The sequence below is a fragment of the Patella vulgata genome, chromosome 9 (assembly GCF_932274485.2).
Source record: "Patella vulgata chromosome 9, xgPatVulg1.2, whole genome shotgun sequence".
Taxonomy (NCBI): Eukaryota; Metazoa; Mollusca; class Gastropoda; family Patellidae; genus Patella; species Patella vulgata.
In genome coordinates, this window is record NC_065887.2 from 9,506,616 (window position 1) to 9,527,342 (window position 20,727).

A 20,727-nucleotide genomic window follows, 5' to 3' on the forward strand; every position below is an offset into this window, starting at 1 on the left:
TAGCCGCCAACCCCGAACAGACAGACAGACAGACAGACAGACAGACAAACGACAGCCACAAATATATATATAGATAGATAAATGTCAATAGATAGCATATATGTCTCTCTCTGCTTTTCAAATATTTTTTATAGTATGGGTGTGGATCGATGTGTTAATGGGGTTGGCTAGAACACCACTAACCAACCACATGACTGGTGCTGAAAGGAATATGAAAGTGAAGTACTATAAGGTCATATCCCCTTGTTCCGCTTTTATCTCAAACATACGCTAACGCAGTTTAAAAAGGGTAAACAGAATGAAATCGAACTAATCGTCTATAGCACATTGATTAACGGGGAGTAGGCCTCCCTTGGGCACAAATTCACCGATCTTAATTACTTCAGAGGCTGTATTACATTATAATTTGCGCGGTTAAGAATATCACATTACGTTAAAGATAACGATTTCTCGATTCGGGTTTACTAGATATGTGGTGACACCTTAAAAGATAATTTATTATAAACTATAACACATACTTATGGAAGAACAATTACTGATTTATTTGGGCGACGTTTCGAAACGTCGGCCAAATAAATCAGTAATTGTTCTTCCATTACTTGCTTGAAAACGTTGAGAGAATACTCTTCGAAACGTCGCCCAAATAAATCAGTAATTGTTCTTCCATAAGTATGTGTTATAGTTTATTGCTCTATCCAGTTACTAAATGCCTCTAAAAGATCATAATTTATTATATAAATTGACTGACCCCCTCATCTCTACTGGTAGCGGTATGTTTCATTAACTCTAACATCTCATTAATGTTCCTCCATTTCAGATCTCTTTTATGCTGCCACACAATTATTGTTTTATAATTTTAATTTGATTTGATTTTATGTGTAATATGTTGATTCTTCTATATGTATCAATGTCTATTTGTAAAACATTATTCCGACTGTGAATTCATGTCTTTCGGGATATTGGTATTAAGACTCAAACAGCATGCTTCGATACAAGGAAAACATTAAAATTTAATGAATTCAAATATTCCCAAATGTATGAACATTGTGTTTCCTGCTCCAATCCATTATTAGGCCATATAACCCATTAAGCCGTCATTACAATTTTAAGTATCCAATGGCCTAACTAGTTATCACTTTACAATGACAATTTTTGTACTCAACTCCGTTATATTTGCCATCTAAGATTTTTACTTCCCATACCCACTTATTATAATATGATATGTAAGATCGCTGATCCTCTCCCTTAAAATTCATAGCACAAGAACATCCGATGTCAAATTCACAGTTAGGTTTATGGGACATACTTGTAAGCCCACAATGCGACACATTTTGAAGACATTATGATGAACCCAATGGTTAGGTCTATTATATAGGTACTAACAACACATCAGTTAGAATAAAAATATATTTGTACGTCATATAAAACAATTGATTGTCATTTAGACCATCGAAATGTCATGAATCTAACAATATAAAGCTTTCCTAAGTCACAATAAAGATCAATAATACATAAATGTCACAAAAACGTAGTTGATTGTACATCACACTGGTAATACAACTCTAATCTAGCAAAATAAAACATGTACATAAATATCATAATAAATCAGCTAATTGTACACTACACTGGTAATACATGTACATAAATGTCATAACAAATCAGCCGACTGTACATCATACTAGTAATACATAAATGCCATTATAAATCAGACTGGTAATACATAAATGTCATAATATATCATCTGATTGTACACCAAACTGGTAATACATAAATGTCATAATAAATCAGCTGATTGTACATCAGACTGGCAATTCGTGGATAATCTTAATACTATGAAATATAATAATATGTGTATAATCATATATAATAATATCCTCGGTACTTAGCTTGATACGTGATTCTCGACCAGTGTTCCGCCGCACACCTGTGTGCCGAAAGATCTTCCAAAGTGTGTCTGTGTTTGCGGTTGTATGCCGTCTATGACTTGCCATGTTTTTATTTTGCAAAATTCAAATATTTTTCATATATATTTAGCCAGGTGTTTCACTATTGTATCATGTGTTCCAAGGGTGTGCAGCTGCTGTTGGCAAAAAAGGTTGAGAACCACTGGAAAAATGTCGCTCTGTAATAAACATTAATTGCATTGCATATTTTTATAGAGGAATATTAACATCACATAAAACAGTTGTATCTATAATAGAACCTATGAGTAATTTAGAATTAAAAACATTGGCAACAGTAGACCCTGTTATTAAATCTCCATCATCATAAAATAATTCTCTTGTCTTCGTTATGTTTCCATCTTTAACATATAACATCAAAACCTATAAAATATATTTAAACAACAGATATAATTAATATCAACACCTGTAAAATATACTAGAAGTGGGAACATCAACACCTGTAATTTAAAATAGAGATTGGGGCTGGGGGGCGGTCATCAACCCCTGTAATATATAATAGCGGGCTGGGGTATCAACACCTGTAATACATAATAGAATTGGGAACATCAACTCCTTTAATATATACGGGGCAATTCATTTACAATATCAGAGTTCACAATTTCGTATATACATTCTTGAGACTATTACTTGATATTTCAAAAATGTATATGTATACTCTTGACTAGGAGTTTATTCAATTTCGTATATACATTCTTGAGTCTTGAGACTATTACTTGATATTTTAAAAATGTATATGTATACTCTTGGCTAGGAGTTTATTCAATTTAAAGTATCGTCTAGTCTTGATAATGCAGGGCAGGTAGGGTCTGAAATATTTGCTGGTAGAGCAAGTCTATCAATTTGCTGGTAGAGCAAGTCTATCATCTATGGGAGAAACATCAATCTGATTAAAATACAGATCTATATATGGGCGATTGTAGTGGATGGTCGCGTCAGAGGTCAAACGCACAGCCTCTGACCCTATGACATCAGATATTTGATTAACCAATCAGCGTTGATGTTTCTAGTGGGTTGCCCACAGTTCCGTGCACCTCACGCCAAAAACTTGCCCTAACAAACCGTTTCATTGACCAATGACTCACATCATCCAGAACGCGGGTTATATAATAACTCTTTCAGATCCTAGTGTAATAAAACCGCCAAGTTAAGCAAAATTTTGAACTATAAAAAACGAAACGAAATAGGATCTGTGGTGCTTTAATCAGATTGTTTTGCCAGCTGGATGAAATAATAATTTTTGTTTTCACTTCACCTTTCACTTGGGAGACGCATGTGCTCTTTGTTAATTATGGGTTCTTCATTCTATGTGCTTAGTTCTAATTATTAACTTGATGCCGAAAAATCAACATTTGTATATTCTTAATACCACATAACGGATTGTTTGGAGTGGAAATAAAGTGTCCTTTACCTGAGAGGGTGCGCGGTAGTCTGGCTTTTCCAAATGTAGAGATATTTGATGCCCTATAGGATGTCCAGCAATATATAGATTGTCTGTCCTTGAATCAACTATAATATTATCTACAAACGAATAGACTGGATAAACCTGAAATAGTAAAATATAGTAAATCATATATATTTCCTCAACTGTACAAGTGGTTGTTGGGTGGCCGAATGTTCTAAGGCGTGCGGGGAGCTTCGAGAGGCCAAGTGGGTTAGACGCTGGCGCGCTAGCCTGAAGATCGCGTGTTCGATCCCTGCATCGGCCGAGAATGTTCATCGGAATTTTCCGGCGTGGTTTCCCCTTGTCAGCGGTGCCGGACAGAGGGCCTGACAAGGACAATGTATACATTGGCGTGCACGTAAAGTACGCCATAGCTCTGCTGCCCCGGCACAATTTCCGTCATAGCGCACTGTATGGCGTATGCTTGTCTTCAACAGACCAGTAGCAGCAGAACAGTGGGACGTTAAACCCCATTCACAGAGTCAAGTTTACCTGTTTTCTAATCAAGTCATTGTTTGTTTTTCTCTCTGTAACAACTATATCATGACTAATAGTGGTGGCTATATAAACATATCTGTAAATACAATAATATTAATATTTAGAATATTACAAGCGAATTATAATGAAATGCAATTAAAGCAATTTATCGTTTTACCACTTTATTCAACGTTAAAATATATCTAAGATTCATTTTAAAAAATATCCAATTCTTAGATATAGCAAATCATACCACTAAAGGATTGTCTTTAGACACATTGATTTACCACTCTATATTTAACATAGTCTACTCAGGTCCATAACTAGAGAGGGTGCAGTCCCCACCCCAAGCCTTGCAAAAGGTTTCGCCCCCCCCCACTCCATGTGAAAAATATTATCGACCTTAAAAAAATAGATATACATTGTACGTCCATTTTACAGCACCCCTGAGAATACCACCCCCCTCGTTGCCATGAGCTAGTTACGGCCCCGAGTCTACTTACTTAAAATCCTTACACAATGGGGGTACACAATGGAACGTTCCGGAATTGAATTCTCTCAATCCCAAAGTAATGAAATCGAGTGAAAATTGGAATTCGGTGCTAGAACGTATGTGCCGAATGCATAAGAATATATCTCAACCAACGATGATAGCTAAAACATAAGTATATAATTACGTCACGATTCTACTCACACCAAAGCCGTATATAGATAAAGTTGCGACAACTGTGAAGCCAGAAATTTCATATGACGTCATGAAAATATGACGTCAAGTGTACAAAGACGCCATCTTGGGTCCCAAGTATTTGTATCTACTCACTTTCTATTTTATGTCCTATCATACTGTTGTGTTTAAGTTGGCTGCCAATGACAGGGATGTAGATGGATATCTCATAGAATTCCGCGAAAAAGAGATAAAATATACATTTTTTAAACGAAAAGTATAGCTGAACAAACTATTATTATTATTATTATTATAATTATAATACAACGAAAAGCGTACATTATTATTATAATAATATAGTCCAATTCATAAGAAAATGAAATGAAAGATACACCAGATAAAAGCGCTATTAAATATATTTAACTTGCATACGCTTTTAAAAATCAGATTTTTTGTGCAGACGCGTAAAGTGAAAAATTAAAATTTAAATTATATAGTAATTTGGAATATAAAACCTTTTTGCCTTCTAGCCGGCAAAATAAATAGCTGAAATTCCATTATTTTTTGGTCTGGAGCCATTCCGGATTGGGTCATCAATCATTAATTGTATCATCAATTTTTCGGAAAAAGAAATTTCTTTAAATTGACTAGATAAAACATTGTAACAATGGACTCGAAAAACGAGGTTATACATATTCCACAAGTCTTGTCAAACAGTGACGCCATATTCTTATCTGAAGAGCATGCGCAATAAATACTATCGGTGTAGACTGGAATAACCAGATGCTAGTGACTGCCATTGGATTGAGACTTCTGGCGTATTTCGCCGAACATAACTGCTTTGAAATTAGAGTAAAAACGGGAACGATTAAATGTAAATCAGTTTATTTACATTCATATTACATTATTATATACGTTGCGACCCATTTGTGTCAATTTGTAAGTCCCAAATATTAGCGATTTAGCTCCTTTAAATAAAAGGTGTCTAGCGTAACATGTGTTTCGGGCATAGGTTTCATCAGTGACATGTGAGACGAGATATCGCTCTACGAAACTTCCTGGTGTCTTTTGCAATTTGTTTGGGTTAAGACGTTATCTCTCCCCGCCCATGAGTAAATAAAAATATTAATCTAATATATAAACCTCACAAATTTAACAGATACAAATAATGTACCTGTTATTCCACAGGTAGACATACATTGAAGGGGCCCAAGGAAGGAGACGCAGTTGCTTTAGAGTTTGTCCGACACCTTTGGGTATTTGCGCCCATTTCCAATGAAATAATCATGTTGTTCTGATGCTCAACTAGTATCAGGCCAATTCCTTACACATGAATATAAACATTTAATATGGGCGGCTTATCTGACCGCCCCATTTCATTCGCAAATAGATACACCGTCAAAAATGAAAATGGACGTTTTTGATTTTTGGTCTTAATAATGAGTAATTGCTCCACCAATCCTCAGACATTCAACAATTCGTCGTGGCATGCTCCTAATCAACCGTTAAATCAAGATTTGGGTCAATCTGACCCACTCCTCTTGCAGTGAGTATATCGTGCCAGAGATATTTTACAAATCGCCCCGAGCATGTTCCACACATCTCAACATTTATCAGCTTTTTGTTCAATCTATAAAAGCCTACATTCCTACACAATGCTTTGTTTAGTCAAGTGAAACAAGAAAATGTATAGGCTATAAGTAGAACAATAGAACACGTACACCTAAATGTCGACAAATACGTAAAACTATGCAAATAAGATATTCCTATGATATGATTCAACCGAAAGGTCCTATATATGCATGATATAAATCTACATTCAAGTTAAACGAAACGCATCTATCCATTTTAAATCTTGCGTCGAGCTGAATAAATTATGTGATTTATAACATCTACGGGTGGTTAACAGTGTATAACTAAAAACTATGATTCGATTTTATTGCCAACATTTCAATGTAGCTTGAATTTTCTACACCTTGTCTATTGCATCTAGATGTTTAAAGAGCTTTAACAATATATTTATTTAAGAGCAACCATGTCATTTCGGGATTAATATACCACATATTACAAGTCATACCCAACGGAAAGAAATGAACATTAATGAAAATTCCACCATTTTGAAAGAAATGCCCGCCATCAAATGAAAAATACATTTTTAAATTGATGTTTGTCAAATTTGATTTTTCGACACACTTCGCTTGCATAACCACTCTGTGTTTGAGGAGTTTAAAAATAAATTATTTATCCTACCACCACTGAAAGACACTGATTACGATATAGCGCTCTCGATAATTCCTGAAGAACGCCAAATTGAATTATGTTAATCATGTAATTTTGCCATGGCCGATTTTGAGTATGATTTTGTCTAACATATTATCATTAAACCAAACTGCATTGGTTTCTTTTGCAATTTTTTTAGGATAAATTCAAACGTTTGGTTAAGTAAAGCTATATGACGCCATGACGTCATAGTTTTTGTGGCGTCATAGTTGGGACCCAAAATGGCGCCTGTAAATGAGTTGTCGTAACTTTCCCTATACAGGGCTTTGACTCACACCACCTCAGTTGTTGGGACTGGCATAACTGCCACAGGACTGACTTCCGCGTCACTCGATTGCAATTATGCCAATTCTGGATGTGCTGGATTGAGAATCGAGCATCCCCTTAGTGCAGCAGAGAGGGGCGCAACCCTTACTTGACTTGGCAAAATTACTGGATAAACAACCACTTAAAAAAAACAAATCCCCGGTTACGCATGTGCAATGGAACATTTAGTCAAATGTTGACAACAGACCAAGACCCTCCTTAGGTTGAAGACTAGTTGGTTCTGAAAGACAAGGAGTTTGTGGGTGACCGAGACTGTTAAAGGAATACCGAAGCTGGCAGCCTTCTTTGAAAATAACGTCAATTTTGAAAATAACGTAATTAATTTAATAAATCACTCTGAACGTACACAATATGCAAATTGCTGTGCTTGTATCAAGATTTGAACATTGTTACCACGTTATTCTTACCTTCCATCATTGGACATAGCTATACCATTAGCCATAGCAAGACCATCTAATACTATCTTATAGTTACTTCCATCGAAATACACTACTGTACTCCACTCCATTCGACACAGTATTTGTACCTTCATCATAAACAAACTTGGACCAGTTCCGTAGTTGGTAAAAAAGAAACTGTCCTCACTAGTAGGTTGTACATCATTGAGGCTGAAATAACAATGAGTGAAGAAGCTTTGTTACATCAACTGGCATTTATCACTTACACCATAAGGTTGTTAATTGTAAATGAAATTAAATGCTATGCGGTCTAACCTCCATCCGTTTTGCACCGACGGACACAAGCCATGTCCTGGGTTCCTATTCTAAGGACTATATATTGTCCCTTGTCATGTCATCCGCTCTGCACCACAGAAAAGGGGGAACCATACCGGAAATCTCGATGAACTTCCTCCATCTCCGCCAACAGGGGACCTAGAGGTTGGAGAGCCAAAGTCTTACTCACTGAGTCATCGTGGCTACTGGTTTGGGATAAATTTAATTTTCTTGAAAAAGACATTCATATTTTGTTATTTAAATTTAGATTTACTTACAGTAACATCGTATTATCAGAATATCGTTTAAATATATAACTTACAGTAACATCGTATCATCACGATATCGTTTAACATGTTTAAGTTGTTTATTTTCAGGAATAAAATCGAACTTTTCTATATAATCAACTCCTTGTTCTTCATGGTTCACCACAAATAATATCTTCTTGCCTGTAAAATATACCAGGGTTAGACGTTAACACAGCATAAACTCAATATCTTCGTCACTAGATCATTAAACCTCATTTGCGTTCTCATTGGCGGATTTTCAGTAAAATATTTTACATTATTGTGGTGTATCACTTTTTTTTAAAGGCTCAATACCACTCTTGTTGTAACTGAAATATATGTCCCAATCTTTATCCTAGTCAACAAATTTTACTATTTTACAATATTCCAATTAATTGATGATACAAAATTCATCTTAACACACCTAATTTAAAAAATTGGAAAAATTCAACTAAATGATTTGAAAAGCCTAACGTAAACCTTTTCAAATGTGACTTGGATTTAAAAATATTTTCAAACCCTCTGGACAAGTAAAATAGGATGTAATGGATAATTTACACAACAGGTAGGACACATAAACATCTAATACTTAGAATAAGGCTATTATTTATTTTCTGGAGCTGTCAAGCCAGCAAGAGTGTTATTGTCTCTTTAAAAAGAAACGTTTTTTGTTATTTATTGCAAATCAAAGTCTCATTACGTGATTTGAGCATACTTTGAATCCCTTGTAAACCACAGTATAGTGAAAGATGATTCGCTATTAGGAATATTGATCCTAAAATGTAGCTATTCCGTTCAGTATTTACAAAGGTGAGAGAGAGAGAAATGGGGTTTAACGTCCACTCGACACAAACTAGGTCATTTCGGGACTAAGACATGGTTCAATTTTATTTCAATAATTCGCTTGCGCGTAGGGGTCTTTAGCAGTGGGAGGAAATCGGAGGACCCAGAGAAAACCCACGAGGTTGGACAGGCGACCCTCCTCCTTTCCACGTACATACAACCGGGGATTCGAAACCACGCCAGTAGACTCAATGACAGACTTTATGATACAGCACGCACGTGCTAACCATTCAGCAATCCAACCCCCCATTTACAAAGGTATACTGAGTTGAAATTTCATTGATCTATGCGGCTCGCTATGTAATAAGCTCACACTGTTTTGCTGTAGGCAAACACAATTGATAGGCCTAACTTAAAGCAGATTGAATCCAAGCCGGGAGGTTATCTTGAGTTAGTATTTTGATTTTGTTTTCTAAATCTAATGCGAAATGATAAATCTTAGTACATATAAGCCACAAGAAACTTAAAGGCCCATTATGTAAGAATTAGATTAAGAGCTAACCATTCTTGCTCTAATAGTTCAAAAATAGATAATGCCAAATGACAACATTGAAATTTCATTCAAATTACTCTATTCTGAGTCAAATTATCAATGTTTATAGTTTTGAAAAGATATGTGCATAGTGGTAACCAGGACTATGGTATATTTGAGAATTAGCCTCGCTTTCCCATTTTTAAATTAAATTTTTAAATGGCGAACCGTTCTAAGCTAGTTAAAATCTCGAGAGTTGATTATGGTCTTGTTTTGTTTATGAATGCCAGGGGCGGATCCAGGAATTTTTGCAGGACGGGGTTTGCCAGGTTCCTGAGAAAATGTACACCCCCCCCCCCCTCGGCTTGAAATTATTTTTTAAATACATGGTCTCTATCGTTATTTTGGCGTATATACATACACATTGATCTTTTTAAACAGAGAAATCCAACATCCTGTTTGACGTCAATTTGTATTATGAATTAATACGGTGACATTGTGATTCAATTTTATTGATGCAAAGCATTAATTGTGATATCACATATGTCTACATCATAAAAAAGGTTATTTACCCCCCCCCCCCTCTGGATCAGCGCCTGAATGCATTATTACTAATGTAGATACCTACATAATGCATGTTTAATATAATAGCGAAAAATGCAAACGATGCATCGTTACTTTACACACTACTTTGACTGATATTTACCTGATTTATCAAGCCAACCACCGATTCCATGGGGACGGAATAATTTTACATTAAAGCCACCATTACTTCCTACTATAGACAGTTCTTCTACTTTCGCTTTATTCTTGTTGAAATCAAATAAATACATTCTACCAACAATATTATGTTTAACCATATATTCCCTCGTATGTGCTGTTTGATTTTGTACAGCAAGCCCCTGTAATTAAAATTAGTACTGTGAAGAAGAAAACGATACCAAGACAAAAAGCGTATCTAATCGCTAAATGTTTGCAAAATCAAATCCTATCACTCCAACACACTGAGTTCATCAAGCATATTTCCGCAGTGGCCCAGACTTTCAGATTTTAAATGAACTGTTCACAAGAGAAGTTAAAGCGATCGATGCTTCGAACCATTCAAATGCCCTTCAGTACCACCCATTTATGCTGGATAAAAAGGAGGAAAATATTGCAGTCAATCCTAAATGGTCTTTGATTACAAAAATACATATTTGAGTAATCGTACCTAGAATTTACAGTGGATGACCTGCCAATCAGTCTTAACTCATATCTAATTCCTTTAAATAAATCTAGTCCATCTAACAAGACTACCGCCTTAAGAGAAATAGGGTTTAACGTCCACTTGACAGAAACTAGGGCATTTTGCGATAAACATACGGTTTACTTGCGCTTATGGAGTCTTTAGCAGTGTGTTGGTGAGGGGAGGATGGGGCCTTAAGGGCCTTGATGTATTAAAATAACTAACCGATGTAATAAATGTTAATCCATCTTTAAATGTATAAAAGTTTTCTGAACCAAGACCTGGAATAAGATAAGATTATTGTACTATTAGTGTTTACACAATTGTCTGATTAAATTTCATACATAAAGTGGTATCTAAGACAATGGAGCAGCTGTTAGCTGCAGCACTCAGCGATATACAAATTGATTATTATTATTATTATTATTATTATTATTAAGCGCGTCTTACATGTTAAGCAATGTACATGTATTATGTTTGCGAGAAATTTTGCCAGGACAGCGACGTTAAAGCCTAGTCCTATATCGAATTCTAGCTGTCAAAGGTTCTTTACAGCCACACGGGACGTCGGTTTGTCGTACCATCCGAAAGACTATACTCTGTTCCTAGCCCAGACTTAACCGCCCTGCACCAATGACAAAGGGAGCCAGGCTGGAAAATCCCGAGGAACGTTTTAGACCAAAGTCGGGACATGCTCACTGAGTCACCACGGTGAGCCGACGACATGCTCACTGAGTCACCACGGTGAGCCGACGACATGCTCACTGAACCACCACGGTGAGCCGACGACATGCTCACTGAGTCACCACGGTCGCCGAACAGAACATACAGTGGCATAAATAGAGAGGTTCCGCAAGCAGTACGAACTACGAACACGGCTTCGTACTTCGTACTTCGTTTTTGACAAATATCCGTTTCCGCCAATATGCGAAATCCGAAGTAAGATCTTTAGTTCTTATTGTTCACCTGAAACAAGGAATAAAACTGTTTAGTTTGGTTAAATAAAAAGTATCAAATCAAATCAAATTTTAGTCCTCAAGAGGCTCATTGCAATGGTTTTTTTTTTTGGTTTTTTTTGGGGGTTTTTTTTGTTTTTCTTTTTTTATCAAATGATTCGATCTTATGGCCGACTGTCGTAAAAAAAAACCAAGTTTCACAGCCCGGAAATTTGCCCAAAATCAGAACGATTGCCAACCATTTTGACGCTCATTAACATTCTACTGAATGTCCAGGCTGTCTATAAAACAGCAAAAATATGAATTTCATCCACAAATCAGCGAGAAAATCACGATTTCGTACTTCGTTTTTTTAACCACGAATTTTTACCGATACTTCGTAGAAAATAGACGAAACGAACGCCGCTTATATCAATGACATCACACGAAGTTCGTAGTGCGGAACCTCACTAATATCAGCAGTGGAATTCGGTAGCGATAAGGTGGTCCACGCATTCCACACTTTCGTTTTGATACTCTATTTTCAGACTTACTGATGCCTTTAACCTGTTCACACTTGCCAGGATAATGTTGATTATAGTGTAAATGATAACCCATATAATACCTGAAAAATATTACAGACAACGTATCAAGAGTCCGTCACAATACGCTACTAGACTATAGTGCTAGTGTTTAATAAGATATATTAGCTATTTTACGTTCTGGGAGGTATCAACCTTCCTGAACTACCTCCAGGAAACGGTGAAACAACAAAGAACGACATTTTAAGATTAATTTTGTCATAATCCTTATAGGAAGTATAGAAGTAGATTTCACAAATTAAAAACACTTAAATGGATATACTACTTCTGAATTTATTAAGATGCTACGCTTTGATACACATTTAGGTATCGTTTTCAAGCAAATAACGATACCTAAATGTGTATCAAAGCGTAGCATCTAAATAAATTCATAAGTAGTATATCCATTTAAGTGTTTGAAAAATTCTGTCATTTTCCAAATGAAGGTGTAAAATGGGTGAAACTATAAGTCTAAAGCATTTCGGATGGCACATGTCAATGGACACCCTATAATAGTTCAGCAATGCAGCGAAATACGTCAATATCTTATGTAGCCCCTGCCAGCCTGAGCCACTCTTATTGCCTAAATGAAACGTTGGAACTGAGTCTGCGTTAGTCTGTGTGTACAGTCTGCAGTGGCGGCGCCAGGGGGGGGGGGGGGGGGGGGCAAGGGGGCCATTTGCCCCCCCCCCCCATTAATCTGGTCTGCCCTCCGTTTGCTCCCGCCCCCCCCCCCCAATAATTTTAGAAAATAAAAAAAAGTATTTGTGATACGTTTCGCTAATCAATACCTTCTAGGTTAATAAATCCCAAATCCCCACTCAGTCATAAACTTGCATGTTGTAGAGCATTTCCGACAGTCTATTTTTCAAAATTTTCTTGGCGAGGTCCCCAATGGACTTGCTACTTTGGCGCTCACAAGGGGAATTCGTTGAGGTTCGCAAGTCCGTTCGTTTGACATTTTGTTCTCTAGTCGGATAAACTAGTGATCAGGCGACGGACGGTATCTGGTCAGATCTATTTTATCTCGACGATCGGTGCCTGGCAGAATACTGTAAGACAGCATTTCCGGCAGTCTATTTTTCAAAATTTTCTGGGGGAGGACTCCCTACTTTGACGCTCTTGAGTGGGCTTCGTCGTGATTCGCAAGTCCGGTCGTTGGACACTTTACCCCATCGACCATGCAGTGCCTTAAATACTGCCAGGCTGCATTTCCGGCAACCTGTTTTTCAAAATTTTCTGGGGGAGGCCCCCTACCCCTAGTTAAAGCTCGTGCCTTTGCCCCTTAACCTTGGACTTTGCCCCAGCTTTGCCCCTCCAGTCACCGACGGCTGGCGCCGCCACTGACAGTAGGGTGTAAATCCTCAAGATATACATGGTGTCTCTCACTGAAGGATTTTACGCCCAAGACTATCCCAGGTATACTCAATTGAATTTAGGCCAATGTATGTCCCATTAACATCTAGGATTGGACATGAAATGAAATGAGATGGGGTTTAACGTCCTACTCTTCTGCTCCGACTGGGCTAATAAAGACGGGTCTAGGACTGGATAATCCCCAAGTTCGATGAAATGTCGTTTATATTCATTATTACGGTTAAAATTACTTGAATTTTTTTACTTACGCCGTTCTGAGCACCATTTGTAACAAAAACAGAAACAAAGAGCCAACAACTAACTTCACCAACATTATTGCAAATCTGAAATTTAAGATTACGCAAGAAATTATAACTTGTGTGTGAGAAAACGACTAATTCTGCTTTGAAAAGATAGTCGCATATATATCAAAGTTTACGTTAGACAGCCTGTGAAAGTTCGGGCATAAACCATACGAATTAGTCGAGATTCGTCAGACTATTTGGAATATTTCGTACATATATCAAATGTAAACACCATGGGCTACCATACATCACTTGTAAAGCGAAAAAAAACGCCGAGTTGTGTTTTGCATGTTAGATACATTTCAAGGTCGCTGTTTAAAACCCAGACCGGCAATTTAATCAGGGGCTGGTGACCCATGGTTTTGAATCAGGAACAATTAAGGTCCCGTCCGGGTCCCCCAAAAAACAATATTGATATGTGCGTGTGTGTGTCGAGTAAACGTTATTAAACTCTCTCTCTCTCTCTCTCTCTCTCTCTGCGAATACAATATAGCCGTGTGTTGTAACAAGTGACTTGTAGACTTAACACTAATAACAGCATAACAAGTCACAAGTGTGTATATATTAGAGATGTATTAGCACAGCTCTACACATACCAAACAGTTAAAGCTATGATATTATTGTTTCACTATGGATGACCTAGAAAGACAAAGATGTGGTTAGGCTATGTAGATTCCCCGAATGTCCCCAGTCCAGTTGGTAATCACTGATTATTTAAGGAGTGTTTCTGTGTCACGTGCTTGTTTATAAAACTATGAAAGTAGTTCATCGATCATAAAGTTCAGTATAAAACGCTTGATCTAATAATATACATAACATAGCCTACCTTCAACCAGTATTCAACCAGTGTCGGCCGAAATAGTCAGTGAATGATAATAGCTGTCTCGGCTTCGCTTCACTGCAGGACGAGTTAACAGTTCAATGTCCAGTCAACAAACGCAACAACACTAAGCACAGCTGCACCAAACGTCAATTGCACACATCGGTGGTTTGGGTAGCAGGTTAACGTTTCTTGGGTACATCAATTCGGTCGTTCACATGAAACTAAACGTCTACTCACACTAGAAATTATATTTGTTGTCGAAAGCCCGATTTTTTCTTGGTGACAAAGAGATGAAATGGGGCGAACGGCTCGTCAATCCCATACTATATACTGTTATTTTGAGACTAACATACCTAATTTAATGCGAAGTGTGTGTTTATTACGAGGTATGTGTGTATTGTGAGGTATGTGTGTATTGCGAGGGGTGTGTGTAATGCGAGGGGTGTGTGTATTGCGAGGGGTGTGTGTAATGCGAGGGGTGTGTGTATAACGAGATATGTGTGTATTGCGAGGGGTGTGTGTAATGCGAGGGGTGTGTGTGTATTGCGAGGGGTCGAATTTTACCGACAGGGCACTTTCATTTTTATACATAATCTTTATCAAATGCCAGCTACCAAGGGATCTTTTACGTACACAGTAATGTTCACACTGGTTACGATTTTGACGGTAGCGCCCTTTTCAACATAATTTTCATCGAATGCCAGCTACAAAGGGTTCTCTTAGGTACATACTAATGTGTACACTGTTGGAGCTCGGGTTTTTCGTAACCGCCCGAGCTTCATAACCACACGTTGCTTGTCAGCCCTGCTACCGCCACCTCTGAAATGTGAGAACCGGGCTTAACAAATCCCAAAGGTTCTTCTTGGCGCACACTGGGATCCGAACTCGGAACATTCTGGTCGAAAGGCAGTATCCTACCGCTGGATAAAGTTTATGTAAAACACCTTACGCACCCTTTCTTATGGCGCAAATATTTGTCAAGTGTGAACGTGCTAGTAGAGAATGTTACCCCGGTGTAGTTTTCTTTTGTTAGTGATGTAGGAAGGAGATGCTGGTCACTCGATGGGGCGAAACCCCATAGCATACTATACCTCCTAGCATACTGTTTATCCCAGTTTTTGCAGAAAACGAGGAATTAGTTAAGCCCTATTTCATTTCCCTCGTGAATGGTATTAGTTGGGTTAGATCTATTTGATAAGGCCAACTTCAAGTTTGGTCAAAGGCCACGAGATGTAAACAGGGCTAGCGCTAATCCCATCCCTAAACCTGGACCTAGCCATAACACTTACCCTAACCCTAACCTACAATCTCGCCAACAATCAAGCGCCCTAACCTTATTTACATCTCAACGACCTTGACGACAATTGAGGTGGCCTTAACAAATAGATCTAGCCGTATTAGTTGTGGTCCATTTAGGCTGGAGCGGTCGCGACTAAAACAACTATGTGCAGTACTTGTCAAGTAGAGATCATCGTTGTGTCATTTACAAACTGATTCAAGGTTAATAAGAAAAGACATATACTTTAACAATGTAAAATAACTTGATCTAAAAATATCTACGTCTTGCAAAATTAGGATATTCGGCACATAGTTTATATAAGGGACATAACTCCATTTAAGCGCAATATGTCTCTTACTAGCAATTATTTGCCTGGTGACTTCAATGTTAAATGGCTGTAACATAACAGACTGCAGTTTTTTGCTCATTCCGTTTGTTCTCATCTTTATCGGCACTATGGGGCAATCTGCTCATTTTGATGTTGACTGGGATCAAAATCTCACTTCCGACACAATGATTGCTTTACAGAAAGACACTTTACACCCCATATCCCTCCGCCCTAATATCAACATTATTACCCAAAACCGCTATGAAATTGCAAATTTGATCCATTTTCTCCAATTCTAGACCAAAAAAACAACCAAAACATGCAGGAAGAGTGGAGAAAAAAATTAATGGAAAAATAGTCTAGGCTATTTATAACTTTCTAGTCTGCGGCATCTGGAGCGAGGATGCCGAATGGTTAGCACGTGCGCGCTGTATCATAAAGACTGTCATTGAGTGAACTGGCGTCGTTTCGATTCCCCGGCTTTACGTGACGAGGAGTAGAGTCGCACGCCTAACCTCGTGGGTTTTCTCCGGGATCTCCGGTTTCCTCCGACTGCTAGAGACCCCTACGCACAAGCGAATTATTGAAATACAATTGAACCATATGTTAGTCCCGAAATGACCTAGTTTGTGTCGAGTAGACGTTAAACCTCATTTCTCTCTCCCTTCTATCACTATATAACTGTACGTATTCTCGCTGTGTGGTTGTATCAAGAATTCATAGCCGCATATAATGTATTCGTAGCAGGGTTTTCTAAACATCGATGGAAACATCAGGTCGTAAGTTCAGGTTTAATTTACAGGTGAATCTCTGTAATTACAGATGAATCTCTATATTTACAAAGGTACATTGACATCACATAAAACAGTTTTATCTAAAACGGAACCTATGAGTAATTTAGAATTAAAAACAATGGCTACTGAAGACCCTGTTATTAAATCTCCGTCATTATAAAATAATTCTTTTGTCTTCGTTATGTTTCCATCTTTAACATATAACATCAAAACCTACAAAATATATAAACAACGGAAATATTTATGACGCTATGACAAGAAGTGAACTACTCGGTGATTAAGGCGCAGAATAGATCTCAGTTTGGGCCGAGAATGTGGCAGGGGATTTTCCAGCGTAGTTTTTCTTTGTCAGTGGTGTAGGTCGGATGGGATTTGACAGTTGGAATTTGGGAAGACTATATGCGAAAACGCTACTGTCCCAGCCCCAGGGAATCCCCTACAACAATGAACTTTCTTGGCCAACACACCATGAGGAAATAATCCATGTAGGCTCAAGCAGTACATCTGAGTTTAAGTTTAACTGGGAGGTCCCGTTTTCATTAGTCCAGTCGGAGAAGAACGGTAGGACGTTAAAGTTACAATTTTATATTTTTAAGTTATATTTTTAAAATGTATTAAAATAAAGCCCTAAAATAGATGGTATCTATAAACAGTCCTACCTTGTTAAAGAATAATCCTATTAAGCCTATAATTCACTATTGCCAGTTGAGAAATTGGCAAAAATATCATTTTCAACTTCAAATTCAAGCGTTTGAAGATAGCTACTCCATGGTGGAGAATAGAAAACAAGGGAGGTAATTAGGAGGTAATTGTGTTATTATTTCCGGTGTAAATGAGTGTGAGAATGACACCTATGATCGTATAATAGTGAGTTGACAACCAATTGAGCAAAAGACATAGAAATAATTATGTTTTGACTTTCTTAGAAAATATGAAATTGTAACTTTAAAATCCATTTCATTTCATGTCATTACCTGTGAGGGTGAATGGTAGTCGGGGTATTCCATGGCTTGATGTATTTTATAGATAAAAGGATGGCAGCCAATATATAGATTATCTGTTTTCATATGGACTATAATATTATCTGGATATGTATAAACTGGATAAACCTGGAATATTAAATACAGAACAGTAATTCGGTACCAGTAATAGTCTTTATATAAATTAGCAGTTATCGCCCTTGGTGTGGCTATACATTGGTGTGGTTAAATTGTACGGTTCACAAGACCAACAAAATTTGGTTGTGCTGTTAAACTTAATTTGACTTATTATTAGTTATCGCCCTTGGTGTGGCGACAAATAATTCCTATATAAAGCTATCCATCCGGTTGATCATTGACTTCAATATGGACTTCACGTTGTGTTCTTTTAATACCAAAACTTCGGAAAACCGCGTTGTACTAAATGCGTGTTTATATAACAAAACGCGTCACGTAGACAAAATCCACAATAGTTATAATATTACAGATAAGTTATAAATTATAGTGACCTACGAGTTATTCATTGACTCTGTTAGTAGTATTTAGTTGACTCTGGAGCAAATTTGGAATCGACGTAAAACCCTATTTGATTCCGCATCTGTTCTATTCTATAGATTGATTAGTGTAGTGTTCACTGAACAATAGATTGTGAATAATAGATGAATAAGTATTGTTATAGTGCCCAGGTGTTGATCGTGAGGTTAAACTCATTCGACTTAGTAACACAATTAGAGTGTCATTAATTGTTTAATAATGAATTATTGGTTCTAGGTCGTTTAGGGTTCGTGGATGGTCCTGTGATGTCTGTAATTATAAGGACAGCTGTGTGGTTTTTTTAAAGTGACGGTTTGGTTAAAGGTACATTATGGGAGATTCAATAACGAGTTGGCAGTTCTCACTACAATAGTTAAAAACTAGATAATGTAAAGGCAATTTGTTGAAAATTTCATTCGAATTGATCCACTATGAACCGAGTACTAAGCGATTGAAATTCCCGCCTAGCCTCGATCATCATTACTAAAGTCACTACGATAAACAGCATACTCTCGATTATCCATTTAATCGTTAAATCGTGAAGGAAAGTTATGCAGTAAATCGGCTCATAATCCACTAAAGATTAGCGATGCTATCTAGAGTTGATTATGGTCGGGATGGGTTAATTAATGTCTAATTAATAATTTAGATAACATTTCAGGCCTACAGAAAGACCTGCCAAAGGATCTGTTACATGCAAGGGACCTCTGTTTTTAATACCACCCGAACCACTAGACAGCTGTCCTTGCCCCCCCCCCCACCCCCGTCCTGCATCACTGACATGGGGGAACCACGCCGGAAAACAAATTGAAATAATGAATCTATTTATTTATGAGAGTTTCGTTGTCGAAACTTTGCATGTTAATAAACCAGTAATTTCTATTTCTTAAATAGTTTATATATTTCTTGTTGTCAGGTTCGCGTGATCAACATACCGGGCGCAATTGTGGAGAGAAGGTAATCTCCCCTTGTTTTGTTCCAATTACATGTTGTGTACATGCTGAAGTACACTGAGTAATACCACAAGCAACCTTACCTGTTTTTTAATTAGATCATTGTTTGGTTTTCTTTCTGCTACAACTATTTCTCGGTTCATTATATTGGCAATATACACATCTCTATAAAGACAAAGTCATAAATATCTTTTACTATAACTACTTGGGAGTCACGGTGGTTCAGTGCGTAAGACGTTGGCTCGCTAACCCGGAGGTTCTGTGTTCGGTCTGCAATGGCAAATAGAGAAGTAGGTGGCGCCGAGGCAAAATTACGATAGCGCAATGCAAACTTTTCCCCAAGGGAATATAACTTATCTTAAATTATTCGCGAGAGTTGACAAACTAAACCTGGTCCGATTCTTACCTTCCATCGTTAGACATTGCTATACCATTGGCTACAAATAGATCATCTAATACTATCTTATAGTTACTGCCATCAAAATATACCACAGTATTCCATGCCAAGCGACAAAACATCACAAACCACCAAGGCTGATTCCATTCAGTTGCGGAGTTTGTAAAATAGAAGTTATCTTCGCTGGTAGCTTGAACATCATTAACACTACAAAACACGATAATGCAGAAAGAATCACTGTAGAAAACTAACGAATAAAAACATTAAAGTCCCGTCCAGCGAATCACACATCTGTTAAAACATGATACATTTGGTTTACATGAATGAACAACTTGTAGAATGTTTCACATTTTTTAGCTTAATGTTACATCTTTCATTAAACTATTAATCAATCATAAGGCATAAATAGACCACGTGATACCACCGTGCATCATAAGGATATTATTACGATATCGTTTAATGTTTATATAACTTACAGAATCATCGTATCATCACGATATCGTTTCACATGTTTCAGCTGTTTATTTTCAGAAATAAATTCGAACTTTTCTATATTATCAGCCCCTTGTTCTTCATGGTTCACCACAAATAATAATGTCTTGCCTGTGAAATATATAGATAAAACCCCCAACAATTTTGAACTAATTCAGGTCCACGTGGATGGTAGACCTAATGACTGAATATACTATTTCCTCATCGACAAAATATAGTATGGATCATCTGGTAATACTAAAATATAGTCTGGATTATCTGGTAATACTAAAATATA

General features: G+C 37.2%; 1 protein-coding gene and 1 long non-coding RNA gene across 2 annotated transcripts; both read right to left on the bottom strand.

Moving 5' to 3' along the window:
• Window positions 1–1,393: 1,393 nt before the first annotated feature.
• Window positions 1,394–14,919, bottom strand: LOC126832417 (serum paraoxonase/arylesterase 2-like). The gene is made up of 10 exons (XM_056103318.1): window positions 14,697–14,919; window positions 13,835–13,909; window positions 12,183–12,253; window positions 10,919–10,974; window positions 10,175–10,370; window positions 8,189–8,315; window positions 7,561–7,761; window positions 3,898–3,979; window positions 3,373–3,507; window positions 1,394–2,324 (listed from the first exon to the last, which is right to left on the bottom strand). The coding sequence occupies exons 2-10, from the start codon at window positions 13,897–13,899 to the stop codon at window positions 2,154–2,156; spliced, it is 1,104 nt and encodes a 367-aa protein (XP_055959293.1). The 5' UTR covers window positions 13,900–13,909; window positions 14,697–14,919; the 3' UTR covers window positions 1,394–2,153.
• A 2,170-nt stretch (window positions 14,920–17,089) lies between these two features.
• On the bottom strand, window positions 17,090–20,704 carry LOC126832412 (uncharacterized). The gene is made up of 5 exons (XR_007684700.2): window positions 20,435–20,704; window positions 19,968–20,165; window positions 19,645–19,726; window positions 18,069–18,203; window positions 17,090–17,307 (listed from the first exon to the last, which is right to left on the bottom strand). It is a non-coding gene; the product is annotated as an uncharacterized LOC126832412 (long non-coding RNA).
• Between the last annotated feature and the right edge of the window lie 23 nt (window positions 20,705–20,727).

Excerpts from the sequence above, each read along its gene's own strand:
- LOC126832417 (XM_056103318.1), bottom strand. The coding sequence starts at position 13,899 with ATGTTGGTGAAGTTAGTTGTTGGCTCTTTGTTTCTGTTTTTGTTACAA. Across the intron at positions 10,371-10,918 it reads GATTAACATTTATTACATCG|GGGCTTGCTGTACAAAATCA; the intron begins GTTAGTTATTTT and ends TTTTAATTACAG. Across the intron at positions 2,325-3,372 it reads ACTACCGCGCACCCTCTCAG|GTTTTGATGTTATATGTTAA; the intron begins GTAAAGGACACT and ends TATATTTTATAG.